Source organism: Oryza brachyantha, chromosome 12 (assembly GCF_000231095.2).
Source record: "Oryza brachyantha chromosome 12, ObraRS2, whole genome shotgun sequence".
Taxonomy (NCBI): Eukaryota; Viridiplantae; Streptophyta; class Magnoliopsida; order Poales; family Poaceae; genus Oryza; species Oryza brachyantha.
The window spans coordinates 10,208,194-10,235,405 of record NC_023174.2 but is presented as its reverse complement, the minus strand read 5'-3'; the positions used below and the strand labels follow the sequence as shown (position 1 = coordinate 10,235,405).

General features: G+C 41.2%; 1 protein-coding gene across 2 annotated transcripts; it reads right to left on the bottom strand.

The window, feature by feature from the left end:
* Positions 1 to 23,965: 23,965 nt before the first annotated feature.
* On the bottom strand, positions 23,966 to 25,909 carry LOC102711392. 2 transcript variants are annotated; one of them, XM_006663930.2, is made up of 3 exons: positions 25,478 to 25,909; positions 24,420 to 25,364; positions 23,966 to 24,343 (listed from the first exon to the last, which is right to left on the bottom strand). In XM_006663930.2, exons 2-3 carry the CDS (start codon positions 25,112 to 25,114, stop codon positions 24,172 to 24,174), a joined length of 867 nt encoding a protein of 288 aa, XP_006663993.1. In that variant the 5' UTR covers positions 25,115 to 25,364; positions 25,478 to 25,909; the 3' UTR covers positions 23,966 to 24,171. The 2 variants fall into 2 exon arrangements, with proteins under 2 accessions (XP_006663993.1, XP_040385139.1); XM_040529205.1 differs by having other exon boundaries at positions 24,420 to 24,647.
* Between the last annotated feature and the right edge of the window lie 1,303 nt (positions 25,910 to 27,212).

The following is a 27,212-nucleotide window of genomic DNA, read 5'->3' as shown; positions in this document are numbered from 1 at the left end:
CAGATGGACTGGAAAACAAGCAAAACATGTTTACTAACAATTCAACCCCTACATGTAAAACCATTTGTTGGTTTTTATTATTGGTTTGGAAAATTGGTAACGGACTTGTTCATGTGTAGTGTAACAAGCCTGGACTAGGTTATTAGTATACAAAATGGTTGTTTGGTCTATGTGTGTAAGTGATGTACGCAATCCTTGGTCAATGACGAGTACTAGGGCTATAAGGAAGAACGAAGGTCTCAAGCAGTTAGGAGACCACGTAACAAGATGAGGCGGACATCAGGTTCTTGAAAATTAATCTTGGTGAACGACGGAGGGAGTTGAGTTCGAGAACCATCAGAAAACCTGATGACAAGTCTGAATTCAATGTCACGTACGGTGCAACACCGCGTGGTGAAGACTTTACGAAAGAAATTTGGTTAAAAAAAAAGAGAAACAATAGGAACAGATGAGGGGACCAAAAGGAGCAAGGCCGGCCGAAAGCGACGGCCCACGGAGGGCGCGCGCTTGGAGGCTGGCGGCCCAGCGGACCGGACGACCAATCCAGTCAGACACGCGTGGGCAATGCCGTGGCCTGGCTGGATCTTATTCGACCTCCAATCAATTTGTGTTGGAAATAGTCTATAAAACGTCCCTCATCCTAAAGACGAGTTTTTTTTTATCTCTCAACCGGAATACCAGAAAAGATAATTCGTTAAAAAAGATAACTTAGCAGTTTGGACTCATTTTCACTGGTTTCACTGGTGTGACGTTCGGTGAGTCCCATATATCAGGATTTTTTATTTTTTTTCTCCTCCTCTCCGTTCATCTCCTATGTCTCTCTCGTTCCTCTCTTCTTTGCTTCTCCCGTCCTTATAGCCCGCGGGCTGGGGCGCGGTCAGTGGGCCTACGGGCGGCGGCGGGATTCTAGGGTCGATCTTGTTGTGCTAGTGATGTGCCAGTGGAACACGTTCATCTTGTTGGCCACCATGGCGTCGATCGTCCGGAGTATGTCGCGACGGGGAAGTACGTCCTCCCGGTGTCGAGCATCAGCCCGCGGTGCGGTACAGTGGCTGGTCCTCGACGCGCACGCCGACGGCGACCAGCAGTGTCCGCTCCCACCTGGCCCACCACGCCAGCGCGCTGCGAAAACGTCTCGAGCCCCCGCATGGCGCCCCACGCCGTGGCGGCGGTCACTGTGGCCGCGCCGGTGGGGAGGATCTCCAGCGCGGACGACACGTCCACGCCCTGCTGCAACCAAGGTTGCCAGCGGCGCGTGGCCTCCCCCTCAAGAAGACGCCCGCACCCGCCATCATCCATGCATCCATCCATCCATGCATGCATGCATGCAATGCAGATTGAATCTGATTGATTTGAAGAGAGATTAATTTGCATGCATGCATGCAATGACAGACTCGGAGCTAATAATCTTGAGCCTAAGATGGTGTTGATGTTTAGCTGTTTTTGATTTCGTCTTATGCACGTTGTAATAGCATGTAGTCTTGGTCTCCATTTGCATCGTAATGATCGGCCTGAGTTTGTTCAGAGATCGGTCAAGCAGTTAGCAGTATTTTCGGTTGTAGTGGCTGAGCTGGGTCTGGAGCGTGGGACGGCGTGTTCCGTCGTTGGATCCAGCGAAGTCGGTGTTTGCTATGCATGTGGTGCATGCATGTTGTCAGGGTCGGGAGGCTGCACGGTGGCGGCAGCGACGGCGGTGGTGACGACGCTGCTCTGGCTCGACAACCTCTTCGTCCCACCAGACGCCGTTAGGAAACGAAAGGCAAATAAAAAAACCCTCCTAAAGCAGGAGAAAAAATACCACGGGCGCCAGCCAGTAAAGTATCTTCACTATATCAAAATGAGGTTATAACGTCATACGACGGCTTATAAGAGTTATATATATATGGTGAAAGGGGCTCCGCGCCTGCAACCACAGGCATCCCCGAGCACATTCACCTCTACTTCGCTACGTCGAAGTTGGCCCTTCTACTAGGGATTTAAATCATAAACGTGTCGTCCTTGTCTCCGAAGACATCCTCCTTATCTGCCGCTACCTCCTCATCCTGGAGGAGCTCCTCGCCGCCACATCGCCGGGACCGCTGCCGCTAGGCAGGTCAAGCCAAAGATCGGTTGCCTGCGCCGTGAGAGAGGACTAAGAGAGGAGAGACCGGTTAATAAAGGGCGTGGAGAGAGAAAAAAAACAAAAAAAACTGACATGTGGGACCCACCGGACGCCACATCAGCAAAACCAGTTAAAAAATGAGTTAACACTGTCAATAGATCTTTTTTGAACGGATTATACGAATTTTAGGTGCACATTTATGATATTCCGGTTAAAGGGTGAAAAACACACGCGGCTTCAAGTTCAAGGGCTTTGGTGGACCTTTTCCATTTGTGTAACCTCAGGTGTGGCGTGCAGGTTTTACACTTTAAAGGCTGATTCACCTAGGATATTTCCAAGGGGTTTTCAGCTCGCCATTAGGCCTTGTTCTCTTCGGCTACGAATGACCGGGTCATGGACCAACCCCGTTTGATGAACCTGTCGTGGGAAGAATCAGGCCCATAGAAAAATGCATGTTCAGTTTAGCACGGCCGGGATTCTTGCCCAGCTCGTCCCGGCTATTTTCCCTCCTCCCGACCAAGAATAAAATATCTACTATTTAGACGTCGAAAAGATACCCTCGGCTCAGAGACGGTGTTGCGGCGCTTCAACATTGCCGACGAGAATGGCAAGGGCGATGCAACGGGATTGAGATCCCTTGCCGTCACTGCACCATGCATTTGTTACTGATATGTGGGCCCAGCGAACCCTAGGTCCACATGTCAATGACAAAGGTACGGTGACTTTGCAAAATAGCGCTGAGCTCTCTAGCGGCCGGCCCCCTCGGGTGACCACCTTCTTGCCGGTAGGATTCTCGCCGCCACTGTCTCCGCACTACTTTCCCCTCCATTCTCGCAGCCACGTTTTCTCCCTTTGTTCTAGTGATGCCGGGTCTAAAGATGAGCTTGTGTTTCTGTCTGACCTTTTGGCTAGCATTCGGCGTGAATTTGTCTTGGCATGGTGTACACCGAATTCTTGCTCTAACTAATACAAGAAGTGAACTACTCAATGAATTAATCCGCTCTTATTTATGTTGATGTTAGGAAATTGGACTTGATTTCAAGTCCCTGTATAAAATTGAAAAGTGTCTTGTCACTGTTGAACTGTTGATATATTTACTACAGTTTGATAAAGAGGGCATCATTAGTCTCACATTAACACCTCCACTCCTAGCATCGGTATGCAGTATTCCTTAGTACTGCATATTTCTTGTGCTAATTAACGAGTTCATGGTTGATGCCGTACAAAATTTGCTGAACAAAAATAGCAGTACTTCTTAGTACTCTATATTTATTGTGGAGTAGTTAAAGTGTTGTCATGCTCAATCAGTAGAGAAAAGCAGGTAGTAGAAGACAAGTATGTGCTAAACTGCTAGTTACTGAAGATCGACATGCATGGGGAATATAACCACGATTGCTTAATTTCTGAAACATTGTGGTCAAACCTCAGAAGAAAATGCATTACCTAGCTTGCTTTATGACTGGTTAAATATAGCTTGCTCGTTTAGTTCGATCAGATGAGTACCCAGAGAAATGCAAAAGGAGTAAGCTGAAGGTAGCTGGTTTGGTGCAGTCAGGATCTAAATGGACGAAGCCAAATCAAGAATGGATGAAGCTTAATATTGACGGTTCATTCGCAGATCGAGATAAGCGGGTAGGGATAGGAATGATCCTGCGTGATTCTTCTGGCATGCCGATCTTCACAGCTTGCCAATCCATTCATCAGAGTAGTTATGCTCTTGAGTTTGAAATTCTTGCCTTTAAGAAAGGAATTACCAAGGTCCTCCAATGGACCTTGTTTTTCTTGGTGGTGGAATCTGATTGTGTTATGGTGGTTAGCTTGATGACCTCTAGGGAGTTTGATAGATCGCAAGTAGCGTTTATAATTCAGGAAGCCAGATGCATCCTGGATGGAGACAGGAAAATAGTACTTCGGAAGATTAATCGCTCTCAGAATAAAGTGAGCCATGAGCTCACCAATTATGCTAGAACTCAGGATATTTTTATGTTTTGAAGCGACAACTCGTGTAACCTTATATCACAACTAGTGATGGAGGATATCGATCCTATTTAATATATTCCTGCTTCCCCTAAAAAAAGATGAATATCCAAATAATGCTGCTGGCATGGATAACGATGCAACCTGATTGTTTCAAAAATTTCTTGACACATACCTAGTTCAATAAGTTAATTGTATCATATTTTCATACATCTCAGTTTCTGTAGAAAAGTGAACATGTGTCTGTCTTATGGCCCAAGGTCTGACGCCCCAGCCCAAGCATGGCACAACACAATTAGTGTCAGGCTTATGCCAGCCTAGCCTGGCACATGGGCTGATGTCTTGGCACGACGGACCAGCCTGACATGGCCCAGTCTAATGAGTAGGAAGAAAAATAGTTAAGAGATCTAAAATAGACTTAATTCGACCATATAAGATTTAGTCCAAATTAAGAGAAAAGATATGTAAAATTATTTTAGCCATATGAGACATGGCCAGGCCAGAGAGAGAGGAGGAATATAGACTTTTATACCCATAAAGACATGGCCCAAAAAGATGATGCATGCAAAATTAGACTTATTTAGTGGAGAAGAACGATGGACTGCTGTGCCTTTGGGTGCCAACCCCGGCACGACCCGACCATTGGTACAGCCCGTGGGCAGGGTTGACCTAGCCAAACGGATTTCAGCATGGGCCTGATCGTACTTGGGCTCTGCTTGGGGGGCGCGGCCCATATGGCCATCTGTCGGAAGTAACAAGCATGCCGTGTTTCTTCACATGAAAATACAACGGAGTATGTTAAATTGTAGATAATTGAAGTTGCCAGTTAGTTCTCCAGAGGAATCCAACTTCACAATCCCCGTATAACTTTTGATGTTCTTTCACATGGGAATATTGTTTCTTGGATATTAGTAATCGTATGAAAATTCACATGAGAATTCACCATAGAGTGTTACTTTATTTCACATGAGAAAACTGGCTTATTATGCATATCATGAAGTCCCTGGCCTTCATGCCGCATTTGCGTCATGGGCCATCAGATTATGTCTTTCTTTCTTTTCACAAGATTTTATTTGTTCTGTTGAATGATTTCATGGTATTATGAGTGTGATTGTTTGGCTTTTTTGGAAAAAAAATATTATATTTGCAAAGGAAAGATAATTTATGAATAAAACTTATATATATATATATATATATTCTTAGCGATCGAAAAGCAAAGGCCAAAAAATAAATTACGATGAAAACCCCCGAAATCAATTCCAAATTTAAACTTCAAAATTCAAAATAAGGGTGTACGCTTTCATGAATACAAGGTACATATAGGTGCATATGGCTAGATGGCCATCAGAGCTATATCAATTCTTGGCATGATTGGAACTCCAATATTTTCTCCGAAAACATTGCTTGAGAGGAGTATTGGTGCAACAATACATATTTATCTTTCACGTCTTGGTAGGAGTGCAAACTCTATCTATAAATTTTACGGTGCTATCTTTTCACCTCTACTTATACTTATAAGATAAATTTTGAATTTTTAAACCTTAAATTTAGAATTAACTTTTAGGTTTTTTCATCATAATTTATTTTTCAGATATTGCTCCTAGATCACCAAGAACACATATAAAAGTTTGTTCACAAATTATTTTTATTAAATATGTTTGGCGACCACCCCCTCAACTTGTGCTCTGTCGTTGTGTATAAGACAAAGCACTAAATGAGGCCATGTCTAACCTTTTTCTGGGCTTCATGTTGCTAATGTATTTGTGTTTCTGCTCTCGTTGGTTAAGACTTGTCATTTTTCCGGTAACCTCAGGAAAAATGGTCACCAGAAAAGTTTATTTCCTAACGACTTAATACTATATGGTAGCATTTTCTTTGCCCCCATACTAAAATTTTGTCAGTTTTCCTATATTTTAAGTTCACAGCTATGTAATGTAATAATATGTCACTCACCCAAAAAGTAAGTGCAATTCTATATGATGAATTAATATATAATCCATGCCCAACCAAACAAGATTTTGGGCACACTGCGCATGGGATCAAGTAAAGGAGGAGATTATAAACCCCATAGGGATTCAAGGAGAATTTAGAGTATTTGATATTAAATTCGTTTGCCTTAACTTTTGTACCATCCAATTTGCACGTGCTCTATAGTATATCATTAAGACTGTTAATTAGTCTGTTTGGTACAGTACTTTCTCTATTTTTTATCTATTTAATATTTCTTAATTTCATTTAAACATTTGATTTATGGATATTTTTGCCCCTGGGCCCACCGGCCAGATAAAAAAGAAAAGATCGATCTTTCTCTCCACGCACAGGGGAGCCCACGCACCGTAGCAGCGTCCACGTCGTCGCCGCGTCTTCTCACAACGTCGTGGTCGCCACATCTTCTCGCAGATCAAGCCGTCGCCACGACGTTCTTCGTCGTCGCCCCACGCCGGCGAGCGGTCCACACCGACGTTCTTCAGGGTTCAGACAAATATACAATATTAAAATGTAACCCCTCTGATAAATTTCGTGTAACACCTTAAAAAAAGTCAATGTAGTGTTAGATCATCTGACTAATGCTGCCCAGTATTGAGGTGGTGTTTTGGAGAAGAGTTATTTTTAGTCTCTTGTCCTATCGAATATTTGGACGCTTATTATAAATAGTAAACGTAGACTATTAATAAAACCCATCTGGACTAAGTCGCGAGACGAATCTATTGAGCCTAATTAATCCATAATTAGCTTATACGATGCTACAGTAAACATGCTCTAATTATGGATTAATTAGGCTTAAAAATTTATCTCGCGAATTACCACTTATTTATGAAATTAGTTTTTTTATTAGTCTACGTTTAATACTTCAAATTAGTGTTCAAACATCCGATGTGACATAGGGCTAAAAAGTTTAGCCCTATCTAAACAACCCCTGAGAGCCCAGATACCATCTCGTCTCATCTTATCCTATAGTGCACCAACACAAAAGACTTATGACTCATGGAACAAATTCGATGGACATAATCATCCGCATGAAATGAACGGCTCAGATCATATATAGAATTGATACCATTTACTTTCTACTTTTACCTTAGTCCGCAGATTGTGCATCCATGTAAATCCGCAGATCACGCATGCAACCGAACGGCTCAGCATGCAGAATTGCAGATTAATTGTCGTGCATGGTGACTAACTAAAATGGAGCCATCAATCTATCGGCGCATGCATGGCATCCATCCGATGCAGGCAATTAGCGATCATACATGGATATTTTTTGAAAAAAGTAATAAGTAAAAGTCATAAAGAGATAATCAATTATATATTATATATATCAACACGAATAATCATCAGTAGACCCCAAATCAATGGTGTTAAATAAAAAATAAACCAGATATTAATTTAAAAATATATAATATATACATTTAAAATTTTAATATCCATTCGGGTTGACAAATAGGGAATAATGAGAGTTATTTTGCATACGGTGGTATTTGTAATACCCCTCATTATTTTTATATCCCAGCGCTGAATTTTAAATCCTTATTTAATCATTCATCTTTTTCAATCTTTTATGAGTATTATACGACATTCCCTTTACTAATAATGAATCAAATTAAATAAATAATTTTAATATGTATATATATCAACACGAATAGTCAACCATAGACCTCTAAATCAACCGCGTCAAATAAAAATAGACCAGGTTGGTAGTATTTGTAATACTCACTCGGTATTTTTATATGTTTATATCAACACGAATGAATCACTGTGTCAAATAAAAAAGGACGAGTATAAAATAAATTGTATAATATAAACGTACATATATTATTTAAATTACAAATATTTGTGTATTTAGATTGACTTATAGGTAATCGCGAGAGCTATTTTTACATAGTAGTATTTGCACTACTCCATCCGGTTTTTTAGACGCTGTTAAATTTTGGTCTTTGGTTGACTGTTTGTATGTTTTAAATTTTATTGTAAATATATAATATCATAAGTAATAGAATAAATAAACAAATTGTTTAAGTCAAAATTAAATTATTTATTTAATATATATACACATGTATCATCTAAAATACCCTACCCTACCGTGCATCAACTGGTGTGACTCATAACTCATTGTCTCACGAGACAAATCCAAGTATCCAGAATTTTATATATATATATATATATATATTTTATATATATATATATACACACGCGTAAGATTTATGACTAATTATATATATGATTTTTTTTATTTTGTTAGATTGTGATTAAAAAACGTTGTTCACTGGGTTGACTAATTGTTTTTATGAATTAGAAGATAGATCTCAATTGCATTATATCAAGGACCGATGCGTATGTCTTTAAAAAGATTTCTATTTAATATATCTTTAGTATAGACATGCCTTAATAGCATGGTAGAGGGTACACACGACCATAAAATTTATTTGGTTGAATATGATTATGGATAGATATAATTATGCAATGTCTGAAACATAAACTTTATTTCAATCCTTCAATTTTTATTATCAAATATCACCATACGTTAGCACATGTACGTCTGATATATGACTTGAATCGAATTAATGTGCAATTAATTTAAATAACAAAATTGAATAATATATGTACAAAAATATTATGACACCATAGCGTTAGCACGGGTATTTTGCTAGTGGTATTCTATTGTGTGGACAGAAAGATCGATTCAAGCTATTCGATCCTTTCTTTTTTTATCTGCCCGGTGGGCCCAGGGGCAAAAATATCCATGAATCTAAAAAATAGTATAAATAAAATTAGGAAATGTTAAATAGATGAAAAATAAAGAAAATGATACCAAGTAGACTAATTAATAATCTTAATGATATATTATAGAGTACACGCAAATTGGGTGGTAAAAAAGTTAAAGTCAAACGAATTTAATGGTAAATACTATAAATTCTCGGGATTCAAGTGACAGGAAGCGATCCACTGGAACCCCTTTCGGAAACAATTTCCACACAACTGAACAAGGTCTTGGCTATAAATAGAAGGTGAGAGGTTAGGGTCTGAGAGAAACTGTAGGAGTACGTTGAGAAAAGAGAAGAGTTGGAGAGATTTGAGAGGTAATTTTTTAAGGAAAATAAGACGTAGGAGAGTTGTGAGTTATCTTTTGAAGCCCCGAGAGGGATTTTTATAAGCATATTCAATGAATGAAATATCATTTTTGTCAATTAAATTATGCAATTTAAATAGTCCATTTAAATTCAATAATTATTCCAATATTTAAATTCTGTAATTTAAATTTCGCAATTAAATTCAACGCTTCCCCTCCTTGTACTTGCAATAGTACCTTTGAGTTTGTCTCCTACGTCCCATTATTTTGGATCGTGTTCTTGCCTTAAGGTGAAAAGAGAGTCGATCCTTATTGCCTTTATTTGGTGAAAGGTTGAAGCCTCTACAAGAGCAAGGTTATTTGTCTCTTTTATTTGGAGTTTTGATCTTCATAATAGACATCCATGACCATGATTAATGTTTTGAATCATCTATTGGAAGATGCCAATAATTCACTCTTGATCACTTTGTGATTTAGCTCTTCCTACATCACTAAGATCGTTGATCGTATTTTTGGTGGTCGTCTTCTCAGAACTTATGGTAGACATTGATGACTAGTGATGGAGCTTAATACCCTTTACATAGAGATGTCCATAATATATGAGATCTAGGGAGTTAACCGATCTATATCAAAGCTAGCTTCACAATAGCTAAGAAATTTTTAAACTAGATCAAGTGGTGGTTTTGGCAGGTATTCTCGTAGGATAAAAGGTAAATTGCTATATTAATCCCATTCTATAGGACATTTTGGTACTAAATATTGTGTGAGCTACTGTCCTCAGTGCCTATATAATCCGGTCATGTAATTGTTGGTTGATTTATCGGTTAGCCGATATTTAGGAAAGGATATAACCACCGTAATCCTATGCGTAATCCATCTCTAACTCTGAAATTCGTAACCCTTATGGGCTGTAACTGCGATCGGTGGTTACGGGTCAGAATCGGATTAGGAAAAGCCCCCGAGGCCCACCAGTGCTATATAAAAGAAGAGGAGCCCACGGGGACGCTCGTGTCGCTTATTCTCAAAAACCAGAAATTCGAAATCAAGCTCTCCCGATCAGAGAAGCGCTGGAAGGGTTTCGTGCGGCGATTCCAAGGCAGTGCCGTTGGAGACCCGAAGGTCGGAGATTCAAATCAGATCACCGGCGAACTAATCTTGCCGGAGACGAAGGAAAGAAGACGGAATTGAAGAAAAGACAAGGGAATCAGATGGCTTCGCCTGCAGGTTATTTAGTTTTCCGCATTTGAAGTAATCGGTGATCACGTGCTGATTAGGGTTTAAATTCGTAATCTATTGTTTATGATTGAGTTGAATTATCTAACATTGTGGTATCAGAGCAATCCTAATCGGATTTGATCCCATCACTGATTGATTATGAATCAATTGATTGTTTTTCGGCCTGTTAATTAATCTAATCGGTGAAGGATTCGAGTTAGCTGCATACACTGTTGTTGATTCGAATTCCAAACCGAGAAATCAAAACCTCAAACCCTAGATCAAATTACAGTCAACCAATCTATTCGATTCGGCTTCGGATTGAAGAAAGCTCACCGGAGCAATGCCGGTCGTCGCCATCGCCGTCGGGTGGGCTTCGCCCATCCGTGCGTGCGCCGGTGCCGCCGCTATTTGCGCCGGGGATCGGGCGCCATCCACCGCCGCCGCCGCCGAGCGGGCTCCGACCCGTGCATGGCACGCGCGCGTGCGTGGTTGCCGCGCGCCGGCGCAAGGGCGCCGCCGCCTCCGCTCTCCTCCTCCGGCCACGCCGGCTCCGCCGCACGTGCGCCGTCACCGTCGCCGGACCTCCATACCGACGGGAAACGGCCGGCTTGGGCTCCGCCGCCTTCGGGCGAGCTCGCCCCCCAGCCGGTGGGTGATGGTCCGCGCTTCCGGCGCGCGTCCTCTCCGCTGGTTCGCCGCGCCGACGCCTCCGCTCTCCTCCTCCGGCCACGCCGGCTCCGCCGCACGTGCGCCGTCACCGTCGCCGGACCTCCGTACCGACGGGAAACGGCCGGCTTGGGCGCCGCTGCCTTCGGGCGCGTTCGCCCCCCCAGCCGACGGGCGACGGGCGTGCGCCCTCCCCGCCGGACCGCCGCCGCCATCCAGCGCCGGGCGCTCGCCGCCCGCCGCCAGAGAAAGAGGAGAGAGAGAGGAGTTCGAAGAGTAAAAAAAAAAACGGCTAGGGTTAGGGTTTCGGTCGCGGGTTTTGATCTCGTCGCACCAAATCCTGGCCGTCCGATCAGATCGGACGGCCACGGGCCGAGCACCCTTATTCCTGGGCCGCCGCCATCATAAGGGCCGTCGGCGCTCATGGGCCGACTCGGCCGTGTGGGCCGGTGCCCTACGCGTGCGCTGTCTAATGGGCCGGCCTCTCGTGGGCCGGCCCGATAAATGGACAGGCCAAAAAAAAATTGATAAAATATATTTTATTGCTCAGAAAATTATTTCTAGTCAAATGGAACCAACGGGAAGTTTGCTAGAAAGAATTTATGATGTGAAGTTATTTATTGACCAACGTTATTTATGATTTCATGTCAATTTAAATTTGATTAATTCTTCCTTGATTATTTCTGCCCAACGGTGATATAATTAAGGATTTATTTTATTTTTCTAAGTCTTTTCTGCCCAACGGTGATTAGATTTGGAGAAGTATTATACACATATTATTTTATTTTGATCAAATGTTTTATAGTGTAAATTGTCATCTGCAGCTTTGTCACAGCTCAAAAGGATTGAGCCACTTGATGGGGCTAATTATGCTGAATGGAAAAACAACATGCTCCTGAATTTGGGGCTGTTGGAAAATGATCTCGCACTTAGAGAGGATCCACCCGTGGAGCCAAAATTAGCTGACTTCATTGATGAGAATGATGAGGAATACACTAATCTCAAGTGGGCTTACGATGAAAAGTGGCCCGCTTGGGAGAAATCAAACAGAGTGTCCCTAATGTACATCAAGAGCAACATCTCTCCTTCTATTATAGGGGGGATTGCTGACTCTGACAATGTTAAGACGTACCTGGCAAACATTGAATCGAACTACAAGGCGTGTACCAAAACCTATGCCAGTACTCTTATCATGAAAATGGGCTCTTCTGTCTATGATGGAAAGAAAGGCATCCGACAACACATCATGGAAATGTCACACATGGCTCATCAACTAAAAACGATGGACATGGAAATTTCGGAAGCCTATCTTGTCCATTTCATCCTGAACTCTCTAAACTCTGATTATGATCCGTTCAAAATTCACTACAATACTCAAAGAGAAAAGTGGACCATTTCAGAGCTTATCTCTCATGCAGTGGAAGAGGAAGAGCGTCAAAAGGCCAAAAGGCAGAAACACATTGACCAGCTCAACCTCGTCAACTCTAAGGGCAAGAGGAAGTTCCATCAAGGAGAAGCCTCTGGATCAAAGAAAAAGGGCAAGCCACCTCATCCTCCGAAACAAGGAGGGAGTAAGGTTGCGCAATCAACTGCTCAACCTTCAGCTGGGCCGAAATTCAAGAATCCTCACTGCACTTTCTGTGACAGTGATGGACATTGGCACAAAGACTGCCCCCGCTTCAAGGAGTGGTTGGCCCGTAAAGGTATAAATGAAATTAATGAAATTTCCAACGTTAATGAATCCCTATATATTGAGTTTTCCCGGAATTCTTGGTGGGTTGACTCAGGTGCCACCGTGCATGTTACTAATTCATTGCAGGGATTGAATGGCGTCCAGACGCTAAGAAAAGGGGAGCACATCCTAAGAGTAGCTGATGGAGCAGAGATTGAAGTGGAGGCTGTTGGAGACCTCGCACTCAAGCTTCCCAGTGGCTACAATTTAATACTTAATAATGTCTTAGTTGCTCCTTCCGTTAAAAGAAATCTTATTTCAGTCAGAGTCCTAGCAGAGTCAGGATATGACTGTTATTTTTCCAAGAGAACTTGTTACATTAAGCATCTAAATAAAGTAATTGGTCTTGCCTTCGTGCGAGACAAACTCTACTTGCTCTCTTTGGATCATACTGTGATGAATGTCATAAATGCCTGCAATGATAAAAATGAGACTTTATCGAAATTGTGGCACTGTCGCTTAGGCCACATTTCTAGGGGGAGAATCGAACGTCTCATTAAAGAAGAATTATTACTCCCCTTAGATTTTTCTGACGCTGATCATTGCATAGATTGCGTTAAAGGAAAATTTGCTAAATCAATTAAGAAAGGAGCCACTAGTAGCACGAGTCCACTAGAAATAATTCACACTGATATTTGTGGACCGTTCCCAGTGACATCTATAGATGGTTTTGATTCATTCATTACATTTACGGATGATTACTCCCGTTATGGATATATTTACCCCATAAGCGATCGTTCTGAATCTCTCGAAAAATTCAAAATATTCAAAGCAGAAGTTGAAAACCAGCATAACGCGAAAATTAAAATAGTGAGATCAGACCGTGGTGGTGAGTACTATGGGAAACATGCTCCATTTGGGCAAAGTCCTGGTCCATTTGCTCAATATCTTCAGATTCATGGGATTATTGCACAATATTCCATGCCTGGGGAGCCTCAACAAAATGGAGTGGCAGAAAGACGCAACCGCACACTCATGGAAATGGTGCGGAGCATGCTTAGTCACTCCAACTTATCAAATAAATTATGGATTGAGGCATTAAAAACGGCTGCACACATACTAAACAGAGTTCCAAGCAAGTCCGTGCTGAAAACTCCGTATGAACTGTGGACCGGAAGAAAACCGACATTAAATTATTTGAAAGTATGGGGCTGCCATGCAGAAGCAAAATTATTCAACCCCCAATTAAAGAAACTAGACCCCAAGACTGTGAGCTGTCATTTTATCGGTTACCCGTCACATTCTAAGGGATATCGATTTTACTGTCCAGACCGTGTCACTAAATTTGTAGAAACCAGACACGCTGTCTTCATGGAAAATTATGAAATGGGGAGCTCACAGGAAAGGGAAATTAATCTTGAGGAAATTCGGGTGAGTGTTTCTTCTCCTCCGGAAATCCAAGAGAATAATGTCCCTATTTTTCATAATGTACCACAAACTGTAGTTCCCACAGTTGGCGCTACGGCTACTGCTGAGGAAAATATTGAAACCCATGAAAATAATGAGCCTCAACAGAGTCCTGTGATACATAATGAAGAAGAAATTCCGCAACCTGATCCTGAACCGTCTGTGGTCAATAATGAAAATCAAGAATTAAGACGATCACAACGGAACAGGAGATCTGCAATCCCTGATTATTATGAAATTTACATGGGAGAAGATATTGGGAAGGTAGACGACCCCACCTCATTTAAAGAAGCCATAAGCAGTAAAAATTCATCCAAGTGGGTTCAAGCCATGGAAGATGAACTCAAATCAATGAGCCAAAATAAAGTGTGGGATCTAGTAGAAATTCCTAAAGGAGTAAAAACAGTAGGCTGCAAATGGGTCTACAAAACTAAATTGGACTCCAAAGGAAATATCGAACGATTCAAAGCAAGGCTTGTGGCAAAGGGTTTTTCGCAGAAAGAAGGAATTGATTACAATGAAACATTCTCTCCTGTCTCTAAGAAAGACTCATTTAGAATTGTCATGGCGCTAGTGGCACATTATGATTTAGAACTCCATCAAATGGATGTGAAAACAGCATTTCTAAATGGCGACTTAAATGAAAATGTTTACATGGCTCAACCGGAAGGTTTTGTTGTGGAAAGAAAGAGCCATATGGGATGTAAACTTAAGAAATCCATCTATGGACTTAAACAGGCGTCAAGGCAATGGAACCTTAAGTTCGATGAAATTATCAAGAAGTTCGGATTTAAGGAAAATAAGGTGGACAACTGCATTTATACCAAAATTAAAGGTGGGAAATTCATTATACTAGTACTCTATGTAGATGACATTTTATTAGCAAGCAGTGACAAGAATCTGCTGCGAGAAACCAAGGAATTTTTGTCATCGAAATTTGATATGAAAGATCTCGGTGATGCGTCATACGTTTTGGGTATTGAGATTCACCGAGACAGGTCCAAAGGGGTGCTAGGTTTATCACAGAAATCATATATTTCCAGAGTATTGGAAAGATATAATATGAGCAAATGCTCGACATCACCTGCTCCAATTATGAAAGGGGACAAGTTTGGTTCATTCCAAAGTCCAAGAAATGAATTGGAAGAAAAAGAAATGACTAAGGTACCATATGCTTCAGCTGTCGGAAGCTTGATGTATGCTCAAATTTGTACACGACCAGACTTGGCGTTTGTAACCGGTATGCTTGGCAGATATCTGTCTAAACCAGGTATGGACCACTGGAAGGCAGTAAAGAAAGTATTGCGTTATTTGCAAGAAACTAAACATTACATGCTCACATACAGAAAATCTGATAAGCTTGAAGTTATAGGCTATTCGGATGCTGACTTCGCAGGGTGTTTAGATACCAAGAAATCTACTTCTGGGTATATATTCACTCTTGGGAGGGAGCCATTTCATGGAAAAGTACTAAACAAACACTGACTGCATCGTCGACAATGCAGGCAGAATTTGTGGCACGTTATCACGCAACGGGGCAGGCTGTATGGCTTAAAAATTTTATCCCGGGATTACAAGTGGTTGACAGCATTAAAAGACCACTGACGATATACTGCGACAATGAGGCCGCAGTGTTCTATACGAGTAACAACAAGTCAAGTGAAGCTGCCAAACACATCGACATTAAATACCATGTTGTGAAAGATAGAGTACAGGATCAAACAATCAAAATTGAATACATAAACACTAAATCAATGCTTGCGGATCCGTTAACTAAAGGCTTACCTCCTAACTTGTTCAAAGAACATGTGGCCAACATGGGATTGTGTAATGACCTTGAATAAAGATCCTGGAAACCGGGGCAATTAAGTTCAATCAACACCCGCTTAATTAATCAAGGGTTTATTCGTATGATATTGTGAACTATAAGTCTTGTCGTCTCAATGATGCGAAATGTTGTTGTGACACATTGCTTTAGGGAGCTGTATTGTATGATGGACTCGTAATTAACCTCTAAATCAAGGGGAGAATGTTGGTTGATTTATCGGTTAGCCGATATTTAGGAAAGGATATAACCACCGTAATCCTATCCGTAATCCATCTCTAACTCTGAAATTCGTAACCCTTATGGGCTGTAACTGCGATCGGTGGTTACGGGTCAGAATCGGATTAGGAAAAGCCCCCGAGGCCCACCAGTGCTATATAAAAGAAGAGGAGCCCACGGGGACGCTCGTGTCGCTTATTCTCAAAAACCAGAAATTCGAAATCAAGCTCTCCCGATCAGAGAAGCGCTGGAAGGGTTTCGTGCGGCGATTCCAGGGCAGTGCCGTTGGAGACCCGAAGGTCGGAGATTCAAATCAGATCACCGGCGAACTAATCTTGCCGGAGACGAAGGAAAGAAGACGGAATTGAAGAAAAGACAAGAAGGGAATCAGATGGCTTCGCCTGCAGGTTATTTAGTTTTCCGCATTTGAAGTAATCGGTGATCACGTGCTGATTAGGGTTTAAATTCGTAATCTATTGTTTATGATTGAGTTGAATTATCTAACAGTAATTCCTAGAATCTCACACCAGCAGAACTAATGAACTTGACATCAATTATTGGTCCAGCAATGCTAACGAACTCGATATCAATTATTGGTCCATAATGTTGGTGAGAAAACCAGCGATTCAAGCGACACCGGTGTCTCACAGCTTCTGAAGTAAGAACAAACACATGGAGCCTTAAGGACTGAAGATACCTGATGCTGACAGAAGTCTTTTATTATTCTCAATATCGAGGATTCCAGACTGCTGCTAAATGCTCTTAATTAGATCATCTCGTCCATTATGCCATTGGCAGTGACTATTTGTTGTTACCAAGAGGCTGGTACAAGAGCAAGGATGCTGAAATCCACTGCAAAACAAATTAGTGTCACGAGGTCATGATGGATAGCAAAATCCAACAATGCATTGGTCTACTACTAAACTGTCCCATATTCCCATATTTAAAACTATGTTTCGACCGCACATTACCTGCAGAGCGTGTGGTAGCAACAACAGGAGTTGGTCCAACCTCAAAGTTTGCCAACCTCTCCTGAACAGGGAGGATCTGTAGCTTCATTAGTTCAGTCCCCAATGCCTCCAAACCCTAACTCACACACAACACTTATTTGTACTTCTGTGTGCTTCTATCTCCCTCTCTCTCATCTTTAGTTCTCTTCAGCACACCTTTGAAGTTAGAGTTTTATATATGTTTGTGCCTCCAACATATTTGCATTATTGCAACGACTGTTGGGTGTTGTATTGAATTCACGTGATTTGATCTTGTCATATCATGCACGCACTTATTTGCTAGAGTAACATGCATGTTGTGTGGCTCAGAAACTTCAATTTGCTTGCAATAGAATTAATGAAAAGGTGGAGTGTATATGCATGGTGATCAAACGATCGATACAATAAATGGCCTAGTGCCAGTCCTGCGTATAATTTATTCATTGCCATTAAACAGAACTGTTTTTACACAAATTCTTCAAAACAAAGGGATTACATCACCAAATAAAGGATCCACACATAAAGGAGTCTGATCATCATCATATACATGGTACCTTTAGTTGTCATCAGTCACCTACTGAAGCTGACGCATCTTATCAGGATATTGATCCCGGGGTCAACAACATTGGCCTGTCCACACTTCTTTCAATCTTGATCGGTTACTATGGTGGTCATCTTTTAGTTTTTTAATAGAAAGAGAAAAACGATATATTTGTAACAAAAAATAATTTACGAATAAAAATTTGATATACATGTTCTTAACAATCTAAAAGTAAAAGCTAAAAAATAAACTATAATAAAAATCCCCAAAATTCACTCCAAATTTAAGGTTAAAAATTTAAATTTTGGCTTATAAGCATAAGTAGATGTGGTGAAATATTTGAGTCCTATTAACACTAGAAGTGGTAAAGTTAGAGAGAAGTCTTCAAAAGTTTTCCTTGAAAGAATTTTTCTTTTGTTACAAAAGAATATTTCCATTATGCTTAGCCTTGAAAAATTTTAGAATTCAAAATTTAGATGTAGATTTATAAGATTGATATGTAAATCTACAATGTTGCCAAACTTTATTTTCACTATTTTCATCCACTCCTAAATGATTATGCACATGTGCTCCTATCTCTTCTGAGAGCGCTGTAGATCTCATAAAAAATAACAATCTATTACTTGAGTTATCATTTTGACTACATGATTTCTCATGGAAAAAACAGTGGGTACAGGAATGCGATTGGAATATCCGTCAATAATTTACATGATAGATTGGATCTAGTTTGGTCTTGTAAGAAATCAGTTGACTCTGAACTATCCGTGATGCTGAATTGAGGGAATCGTGTGGTCTCCCTATCGCTCTTATTTCCAATCCTCCGCTGGTCATTCAATTTCATTATAATTTGTATATCCTTCGTTCACATGTTTTACACTCCTATGTTCTAAACCACAAAAACATAATTCTGCACTATATATGTCCATTATATTACAAACAAGGGATTAATATGAAAATTATCAGGCTAGGCAATTAACAAACTTATTCTCATGCTGGAAAACCATTTTAGACGGAGGACAAATGTCTTCTGTTCTCTGCACTTCCGTTGCAAGCTCATGATCTGGGCTTTGTTTTTCTTCAGCAAATGCTCTGAGTACTTTGATAATATTTCTTCCAATTTTATGCTACAATTTATATTGTGGACTGGCATTATCTCAGTCATGTTCAGCTACCAGCTGAGCAGTTACTGACGGAAAGCTAGAATGAAGTGGTCGACGATTCTGACAAGTGTTAAGGGCGTGTAGGAAATGCCCACGAACGTATTCATCATTTAAAACTGAGTTACGATGACAGCAATTGCAACATGTAAAAGGAAAGCCACGGCTCAGCGGCTTTATCTTTTCGTTTCTGCTTATATTTATAAATTAAAATTTTAAATTTTAGATTAGAGTAGATTTTAGGGGTGTTTTATATGAATTTTATTTTTCAGCCTTAACTTTTATCGCAAGAATACGTATATAACAAGTTTTATTTACAAAATATTTTTGTTTGCGAATATACTTTTCTGCACCCCTGCCACTCAACGTCAGTCATATCACTAATTCTTCTTACTTTCCCACCAATGTGTGGTTACATAGTTGCTGAAAACATAATATTTTTCAACGTTCCTTTTTTTTCCTTTAAACATTTTATAAAGGATACATTTTTACGGTGAACAAGACGTCACAAATTTCCATGAAGATCCAACACAGGCTAGCATAACACTTGTTGCTTTTCGTCCTTGTGGAACCCCTCATTGTGGTGATTCTCAATTTCTCACCAGTGGAATAGTTGTGTAGCTCGGTAGCTGGAACTTCGCTGGTGATTTTCCCACCAATGTGTGGCTAAAGTAGACGCTGAAATTTGAATCGTATTTGAATTCCTAATACCTCCTAGATCGAAGATTCAAATTAGCATTGAGCACCAAACCATGCCAATTTGAATCGCATTTGAATTCCTAATACCTCCCAGACCGAAGATTCAAATTAGCATTGAGCACCAAACAATGCCCAGTTGTGCAGGCCATATATATATTACGTTGTGCCCATCAGTCATTCAACTCAAAGTTCTCTGATAACGTACTTTCACCTCTTAGATATCATCTGTGGGTGATTGTTTGGTTTATTTTGAATAAAGGTCAAATGGCAAGTTTATAAATCAAACATAATTTATTAATAAAACTTTTATATGGTGTGCTTTTAATGCGATATAAAAGCTACGGCTAGAAATAAACTATGATAAAAAAAATCATAAAATCTACTCTAAATTTAAGATCAAAAATTTAAAATTTGACTTATCAACCTAAACATAAACGAAAAGACGGGGTGAAAGTTCGCCAAAACGACACATCCTGCAGCATCTTCGGGACAGACAGCGAGCAACATGATAAGTTGGCCTCTGACCTCCGGTGGATCTTTTATGGAACGTATCTTGCTTCACTAATTTATGTTTTTTGATGTCTTTTACTACTGAAAGATCATGTGCTTTTATGTATTAAAGACTAGAAATTATGTTAAGTATGTGTTGGTGTCTGAACAAGATAGACTCTGAACTGTGAAAACGCTCATATTTTCTGTAGCAGGAATGCCCTGCAGATCTCCTGCAATGAACATGCAGGGCATCTGTAATTGTTAATTACAAGCTGCCCGGGTGACAGATAAGACCACTATGCATCAGAAGACTGGACAGTGGTGCTTGTGATGTTCTTCTTAGCTTGGACCACCCAAACTTTAGTATCCTAAATACGTTGGACTATACATGTCTTCCATGAAGCACTTGCTACTCTGTGCCAAAGAGCAGCACAATGGCTTAGAGCTTTGGGTTGTACTAATCGAAGCTCGCAGCATCACGCACTTTGTTTTGTCACCTTTTATCTGAAACTTTCACATGTATTTTGTATCATTTAGAGATTAACATATTTTTTAGTCAATCCTTTAGAATTTTGTGTAAGATTATGTATGTAGTACTCTACCGAGGTAAGTTCAGTTCTTTGGGGTATCCTATACCCATAAAACTGGCAATAACCCTCAAACTCAACTCAAACAGAGAGATGAAAAACTCAACTTATCGAAACGACTCATCGGAGTCCTCATCCAATCGTCTTTAATATTTGAGTACCCAGTCTATTATTTTTTCTTCTAAAATACTCAAATAAACTTGTTAGTAAGTACTAAAGCCCCTGAGTGACGTCGGGTAGCTCAATATAGGTATTTAAATAAAAGCAAGTAAATTATTAAAGCACCTAGAAAATTTTGTGAAATATAATTTGTCCATACTTATAAAGATTCTCTATCTAGTTCCGATCAGCCTCAGGTCAATCTCTTTTATACGTCTCGTTTCGACTGCAAACAATTTGAGTACTTGAACTCGCTGGACATGCAAGGCCAAGTTTCTTTACTCAATGATCGTTGTCAGAACAAGATACTCAAGACTAGGACCTTTTACCAATTCAAGAACAAAAACAACTCAAATCTATATAGTATCAAACAATATACATAACATATGATTTACTAACATGAAAGCCCCTAGTCTACCATGACTACTTGGTGATTATGCAAATACTTGAAAGGCATATATATAGGGACACAAAGTACAAAATTTTAAATGCCTATATGTAAAACATACTAATATGTTACCCTTTGTTAGCTACTACCGCACACATTGGGCATACTCGAACCACTTCTCCTCTTGGCGATAGAGATGAATAGTTTTGTTCATGGTACTGATATGAAGGTAGGTGATCACTAGCCGGGTCAAATCTCTTTGGCTCAAGCTATCACTAAGACCTTGTCAGAAGTGCCACATCTCAAAGTTGTCTTCCATGAATAATTGGAGAACCACGCACCCCTACCTAGCATGCAAATTGTCATGAGACATGGATCTGACTAGGATATTTGTAGATACAGGGTTCAACCAATGCCAAAATATACGTGAAATAGTCGTCACGCCCAGAAATTTCATAAATTTCCAAACAATAGTATGTATTAACTCGGTACAGGACCAACCCAAGTCACACTATGATAGATTAATACAATTCCATCATCTTAATAAAAAAATAACATAACAAGCCTCATGCAACATAGCGGAAAAAGAAATCACTAATGTAGCTAAGCAACAGGCAATAGCCAACATGCAGCTCTTAGCGTAGCAACTCACCTACTCTTCTAAGTTAAGAGTACTCTTGGTGCAGCCCGACGATCTCGTGCACCAGCAGCACATGCACCAGTATGGCAGCACCATCCTCCACACCACGTACCAGCCTACAAAACCCTGCCGTCGTGAAGGAGCAAACCAATCAAGGAAACCCTCGAACCAAGAAGGAGAGCAGGGAGGCGGCGGCGGGGCATACTGAGTGTGATGATGGAGAGTATGAAGGCGGCCACGAGGAGGGGCCGGAGGAAGAATACGACGGTGAGCTTCCACACCACAGTCGCAGCCGCCGCCATCGTCCACCGCAACAGCCGTTTGTGCTCAGTCCGAGCGTGTGGCCTCGCTATAGCATAAAACTAATTGGGTCTAGCCTTACTATACCCTAAAATTAAAGGGTTAATTAGATCCGTGCCATTACAAGTTCTGCAGTTTAGAAAAATGCCATTACAATTTGGGTATTCGCAAATATGCCATTATAAATTCTTCAGAATTTGTTGCATGCCACTCTATACACCGAAATCATTCTTTTTGACCAAATTGGACTACGGTATCTTTGTACTGACGAGATTGCTCCCCCACAATATACTGAATAGGCAGAGCTAGAACCGTTTATCTCAGCAATCCCCATCGCTCATGAACCCTAACCCTAAAATGCGGTGAGGTCGGTGAGGGCTGGCGGCGGGCGGGCGCGCGGTAGCTCAGGGCGGCAGTGGCTGAGGATGGTGGCAGCAGCTGTGGGCGGGCGCGCGCCAGCTGAGGGAGGTGGCAACTGAGGGCGGGGGCGCGGCAGCTCAGGGTGGCGACCAGTCGCGGCGGTGACGCAGAAGCTGAGGATGGCTTCGAAGATGGTGTTCTCTGGTTGCTCAAGTGGGAGGAGTGCGAGGAAAGGAGCAACCCCCCAATTGCGGTGCGCATGTCGTAAGCCGGCGGCGGTGCGGACATCCTACACCGAGAGAAACCCAGGGCGACAATGGCTTCAGTGCTGGCATGATGTAAGTAATCTTGGCACGGTTGGATGTATCGCTTGACGTTTTTTGCAGTCTTACGTTCGGACAAATGCAGCCCCCCTCTTGCAAGATATGGATTTGGGAGAATCTTCTAGACCGATATGTGGAGGAGATGGTTGAGTACTGTGAGATTGCAGAGGAGGAAGCATTGCGCCAGGTAATTGCAGAGAAGGAACAGGAAAATCGAAGGCTTAAAGGGGTGCTTGATTGGTACTAAGGCTGAAATGCATGAACTGCATGTGGAGATTGGTATGTTTCAGGAGGAATTAGAGGAGCTGAAGAAAAAATTGGATGCCAAAAAATATAGAAATTCTAGGTTGGTGTGGTTGGTCTGTGTAATAGTGATAATTATTGTTGCTCGGTTTTTACTTTAGTTCAGTTATGTAGTAGGCATGTATGTATCTTGATAATTATTCGGTGTAAGCTTTTGGATGCTGAATGAATGAAGGGTGGATGGATGGGTGGATGCAGTTGTTGTAATTTGTTGGTTGATGAATGAAAGAGTGTGGTATGTCTGTTAAATCTATATATTTTCTATTTTGTAATGCATTGTAGAAAGTTGGATGACAAAAGTGTGTTATGCCAGATTGTTTGGATGACGGAAGTATGGTGTTTCTTGAAACTTGAAACAGGCTGACAAAAGTATGGTGTACATGCTTATATATTCAGATGACAGCCTAGCATGTATGTTCAGGAGCAGCAATGCAAAACGGACCGGCTCAGCAAGCATATATAAATGGTCAGGACAGCAAGGTCATATGCAGATTTAACTGATATGGCAGACCACTTTTTTTTGTCACATATATATATAGATTTAACTGATCAGAAATGCAAGCATGTACACCAGATCAAATTCTTTAATGCCAGATCACCAATCAGATATATATGAAACTAAAATTTTTGTGTGCTCACATATATTCCAAACTCAGAGCTGCAACAAGGCATTTACACCAGATCATATTCTTCAAACTCAGATCAGCAATCACATATATATGAAACTAAATTTTCTATGTGCTCACATATATTCCAAACTCGAGAGCAGCAAGCATTTAAACCATGGCATACAAAGCAAACCGAGCTCACATATATATATCATACTGACCAGTAAGGTTCAAGCTGGGAATAAAGCAAGGTTTGTCCCAAAATAGCAGGTACTTAACTGGACATACAAGTACTGAACTGGACATACAGCAAGGTTTGTCCCAAAATGATAACAGAACCCAACAGCCAATAGCAAGGTTTGTGCCCAAAAAAAATGTCTGCTTCAGAAACTACTGCAGCCACATATTACACCATTCAAGATGACAGCCAACTAGATAAATTCCTAACTACTCTAGCCGGCGGCTTGGCAGCAGCCCTTGCATCTTTTTTCTTCTGAGGGGTTTTGGTCTTCTTGGGGGTTTTCTTCTTCGCAGCTGTTTTTTTCTTCTTGCCGGCCTGGCTTGATGAGGCTTCCTCTGTCCTCTTCCTGTTAAAAAGAAAATTGTAAGTTAGAAATGTTGTATTTGAAACCACTTTGGTATTTACTATAGAAATGAACATACCTCTTTCTTGGAGTGCCACCAGTACCCTCATCACCCACGTGCTGTGATTCAGCAAGCCTACAAGTTTTTTCAAAATGGCCAAAGCCTTGGCATCTTTTGCATCTCACCCTCTTAGCACCAGGTTCAAGTGCACATCTTATCCTTTGTATTCTAGGCCTTCCTGCTGCTCTCTTCATTTTTTGTGGCAACTCTAGGCCTTTCACAACAGTATAGTGCCTAATTGCTTTTCTGAATGTGGTTATGTCAGAAAAAATTGAATGCTCCTCAATGACTGGCATCTCGGGGTTATGCAACACATTGAACTCCTCTGGATCATCATCAGTGACCTCAACCTCTCCAATAGGTTGATCAGTCCCAGAAGGCTCTCCAGGGTTTTCATCATCAGGTACAGCACAAGATGCATCAGCAGTACCAATGGGAGGATTGCATTCAATATAAAGCCCCTCATCATTCACCCCTACATACTCCTCCTCCAAATCAAACACATCAGGCAATGTATCATCTGTTTCTTTGTTTGCAGGTTCATTGGAATCTGCCACTTTAGATGCAGATGCAAACTGCCCAGGTTGACTAGGTGGAAGAACACACAAAGGCTCTGGTGGTTCTACGGTTCTAGCACTCTCATCACACAATGCACTATCAACCGCTATAACCATAAGTTCATCATGCATTTCATCCTTGTACATCTCAAACATTTCAACCAATTGTGATTCCTCAACAATCCTAACGTCCTCATTCAACACCTTGTTCAGATACCACACTGTAGGGGTCTGCTAATCGCTCGAACTTAGCTCTGAGCTTAAACTTAACATCAGCAAATCAAGCGAAAAACTACCATACTCAACATCCCACTTTAGCACACAGCCCTTAGTGTACCTTCTTATACCCTCTGAATCTATCGATGAATACCCTTCAACCTTTAACTCTAGCGAGAAGAACCAAGTACTGACATATGGATGAAAACAATGTCATAGCATGCTAAAATGCGCTAATTTAGCTTACTGACTAAACCAACCAAATTTATTAGACTGAAAATTTGCTACATTACAAACATTTACCTTGTTTCTTCTTCCTCCTTATCCATGGAAGAACATCCCATGGGACTGGATTCCCAGAGAACCTCCTGTCACATCCCCTTCCCGGCCTAGATTCCCCTGTGGTCGTCGCCTTCGTTGCCCCCTGAGGTCGTCACCGCGCCGTCGCACTCGCCACCTTCAACTAGGGTTTTCTGCCCGGAGGCCAGAGAAGTCCGTCGCCTCCAGCAACTCCGCTGCCGCACAGAACCTCACTGTCACGCTGCTAGCACACAGAACTCCGTCACGCCGCCGCTAGCAACTCTGCCACCGCCAGCAACTCCGCCTCGCACAGAAATCCGCCGCCGCGCCGCCGGCACACAGCTCCGTCGCCGTAGCCGCTCGCGGACGCCGTTGTCGCTGCCCCTAGGGTTCGCTTGCTCGGGTGAAAGGGGAAATGAGGGGGACAGAACGAGATAGAACGAGACCACCTGGTAGAGATGCACATGGGGGCAATCGGGTCATTACGAAAATACGGTAGTCCAATTTGGTCAGAAAGAATGATTTCGGTGTATAGAGCGGCGTGTAACAGATTCTCAAGAATTTATAATGGCATATTTATGAATATCCGAATTATAATGATATTTTTTTAAACTGTAGAATTTGTAATGGCATGGATTTAATTAACACAAAATTAAATGGGCCAGCCACAAATCTTTTGGTGCCAAAACTTTGGACAGGCCAGAGGTCTAACGGGCCGACCTGCTCCCCTTGCGGGCTGACTTCTAACGGGTCCTCGCCAAATGTATCTCTAGTTTTTTAGGAAAGAGGGGAAAACACAAGGCTAAGTATAATCACCGTACTCAATAAGTAAAACTGAACAAATGCAATAAATAATGCATAAAGGTAAACAAGGGAATAAATGCCTCTTGGGTTACTTTTGCATAAACAACATTTGCAAAGCATTTAATTTAGCAAAAGCCAAAACATTTATAATTACTAAGCAAAACTAAACCAAATATCGGTTAGTGCTAAGCTACAATAAACCAGACTCAACTAATACTAATATTGTGCTAAATCACATAATACTGGTGTCACTAACACCATGCTAAACCACACAATACTAGCTTAAAGCCATCTATCTTAACAAATTATTAACCATGCTTATTCAATTATAAAAATAGTGAAACTGATCATGGCAAATCTCAATCAATTGCCCATAACCACGAGAATGGTTGTTTGAATAGTTTTACTTTAATCAACAGTATACAACTTTATCCACAAGACACAACTCAATGTATGTACCATACATAGGCATCTCACCACGACATCTCATCAACAGGTTGTGATTCTAGACTCCTAAGCATTCTGTTGATATTAAAATGTGAACGTTGACACGTCACACACGAAGGTCCAAGACTCAATCTTAGACAGCTTCAGTGCAGGACCTAAATTCTTAGATGCACGGGCGTGCCAGTTAGTTTGATCCTGCAACTGACAAGATAAGCAATAAAACAAGTCGATCAGCTATCGAGCCGATAGGTGACTAAAAGTCCAGCCGATCGGATGTTGATGTTGCAACGGTTAGCCAATATGATGAACGATTGGCTGTAAAAAGCTTGTGTCGGCTAGAAACTTGATAGCAATAGAGTTAAATTAAATATTAGACCAACGTAATCCGCCAAGTTACTTACTAATCTTAGTCAATCGGACAAGCCCCTATAACCAGATCAAACTAGACGTGCAGAGATTGGACTTAACCAAGACAGTATGCAGTCGA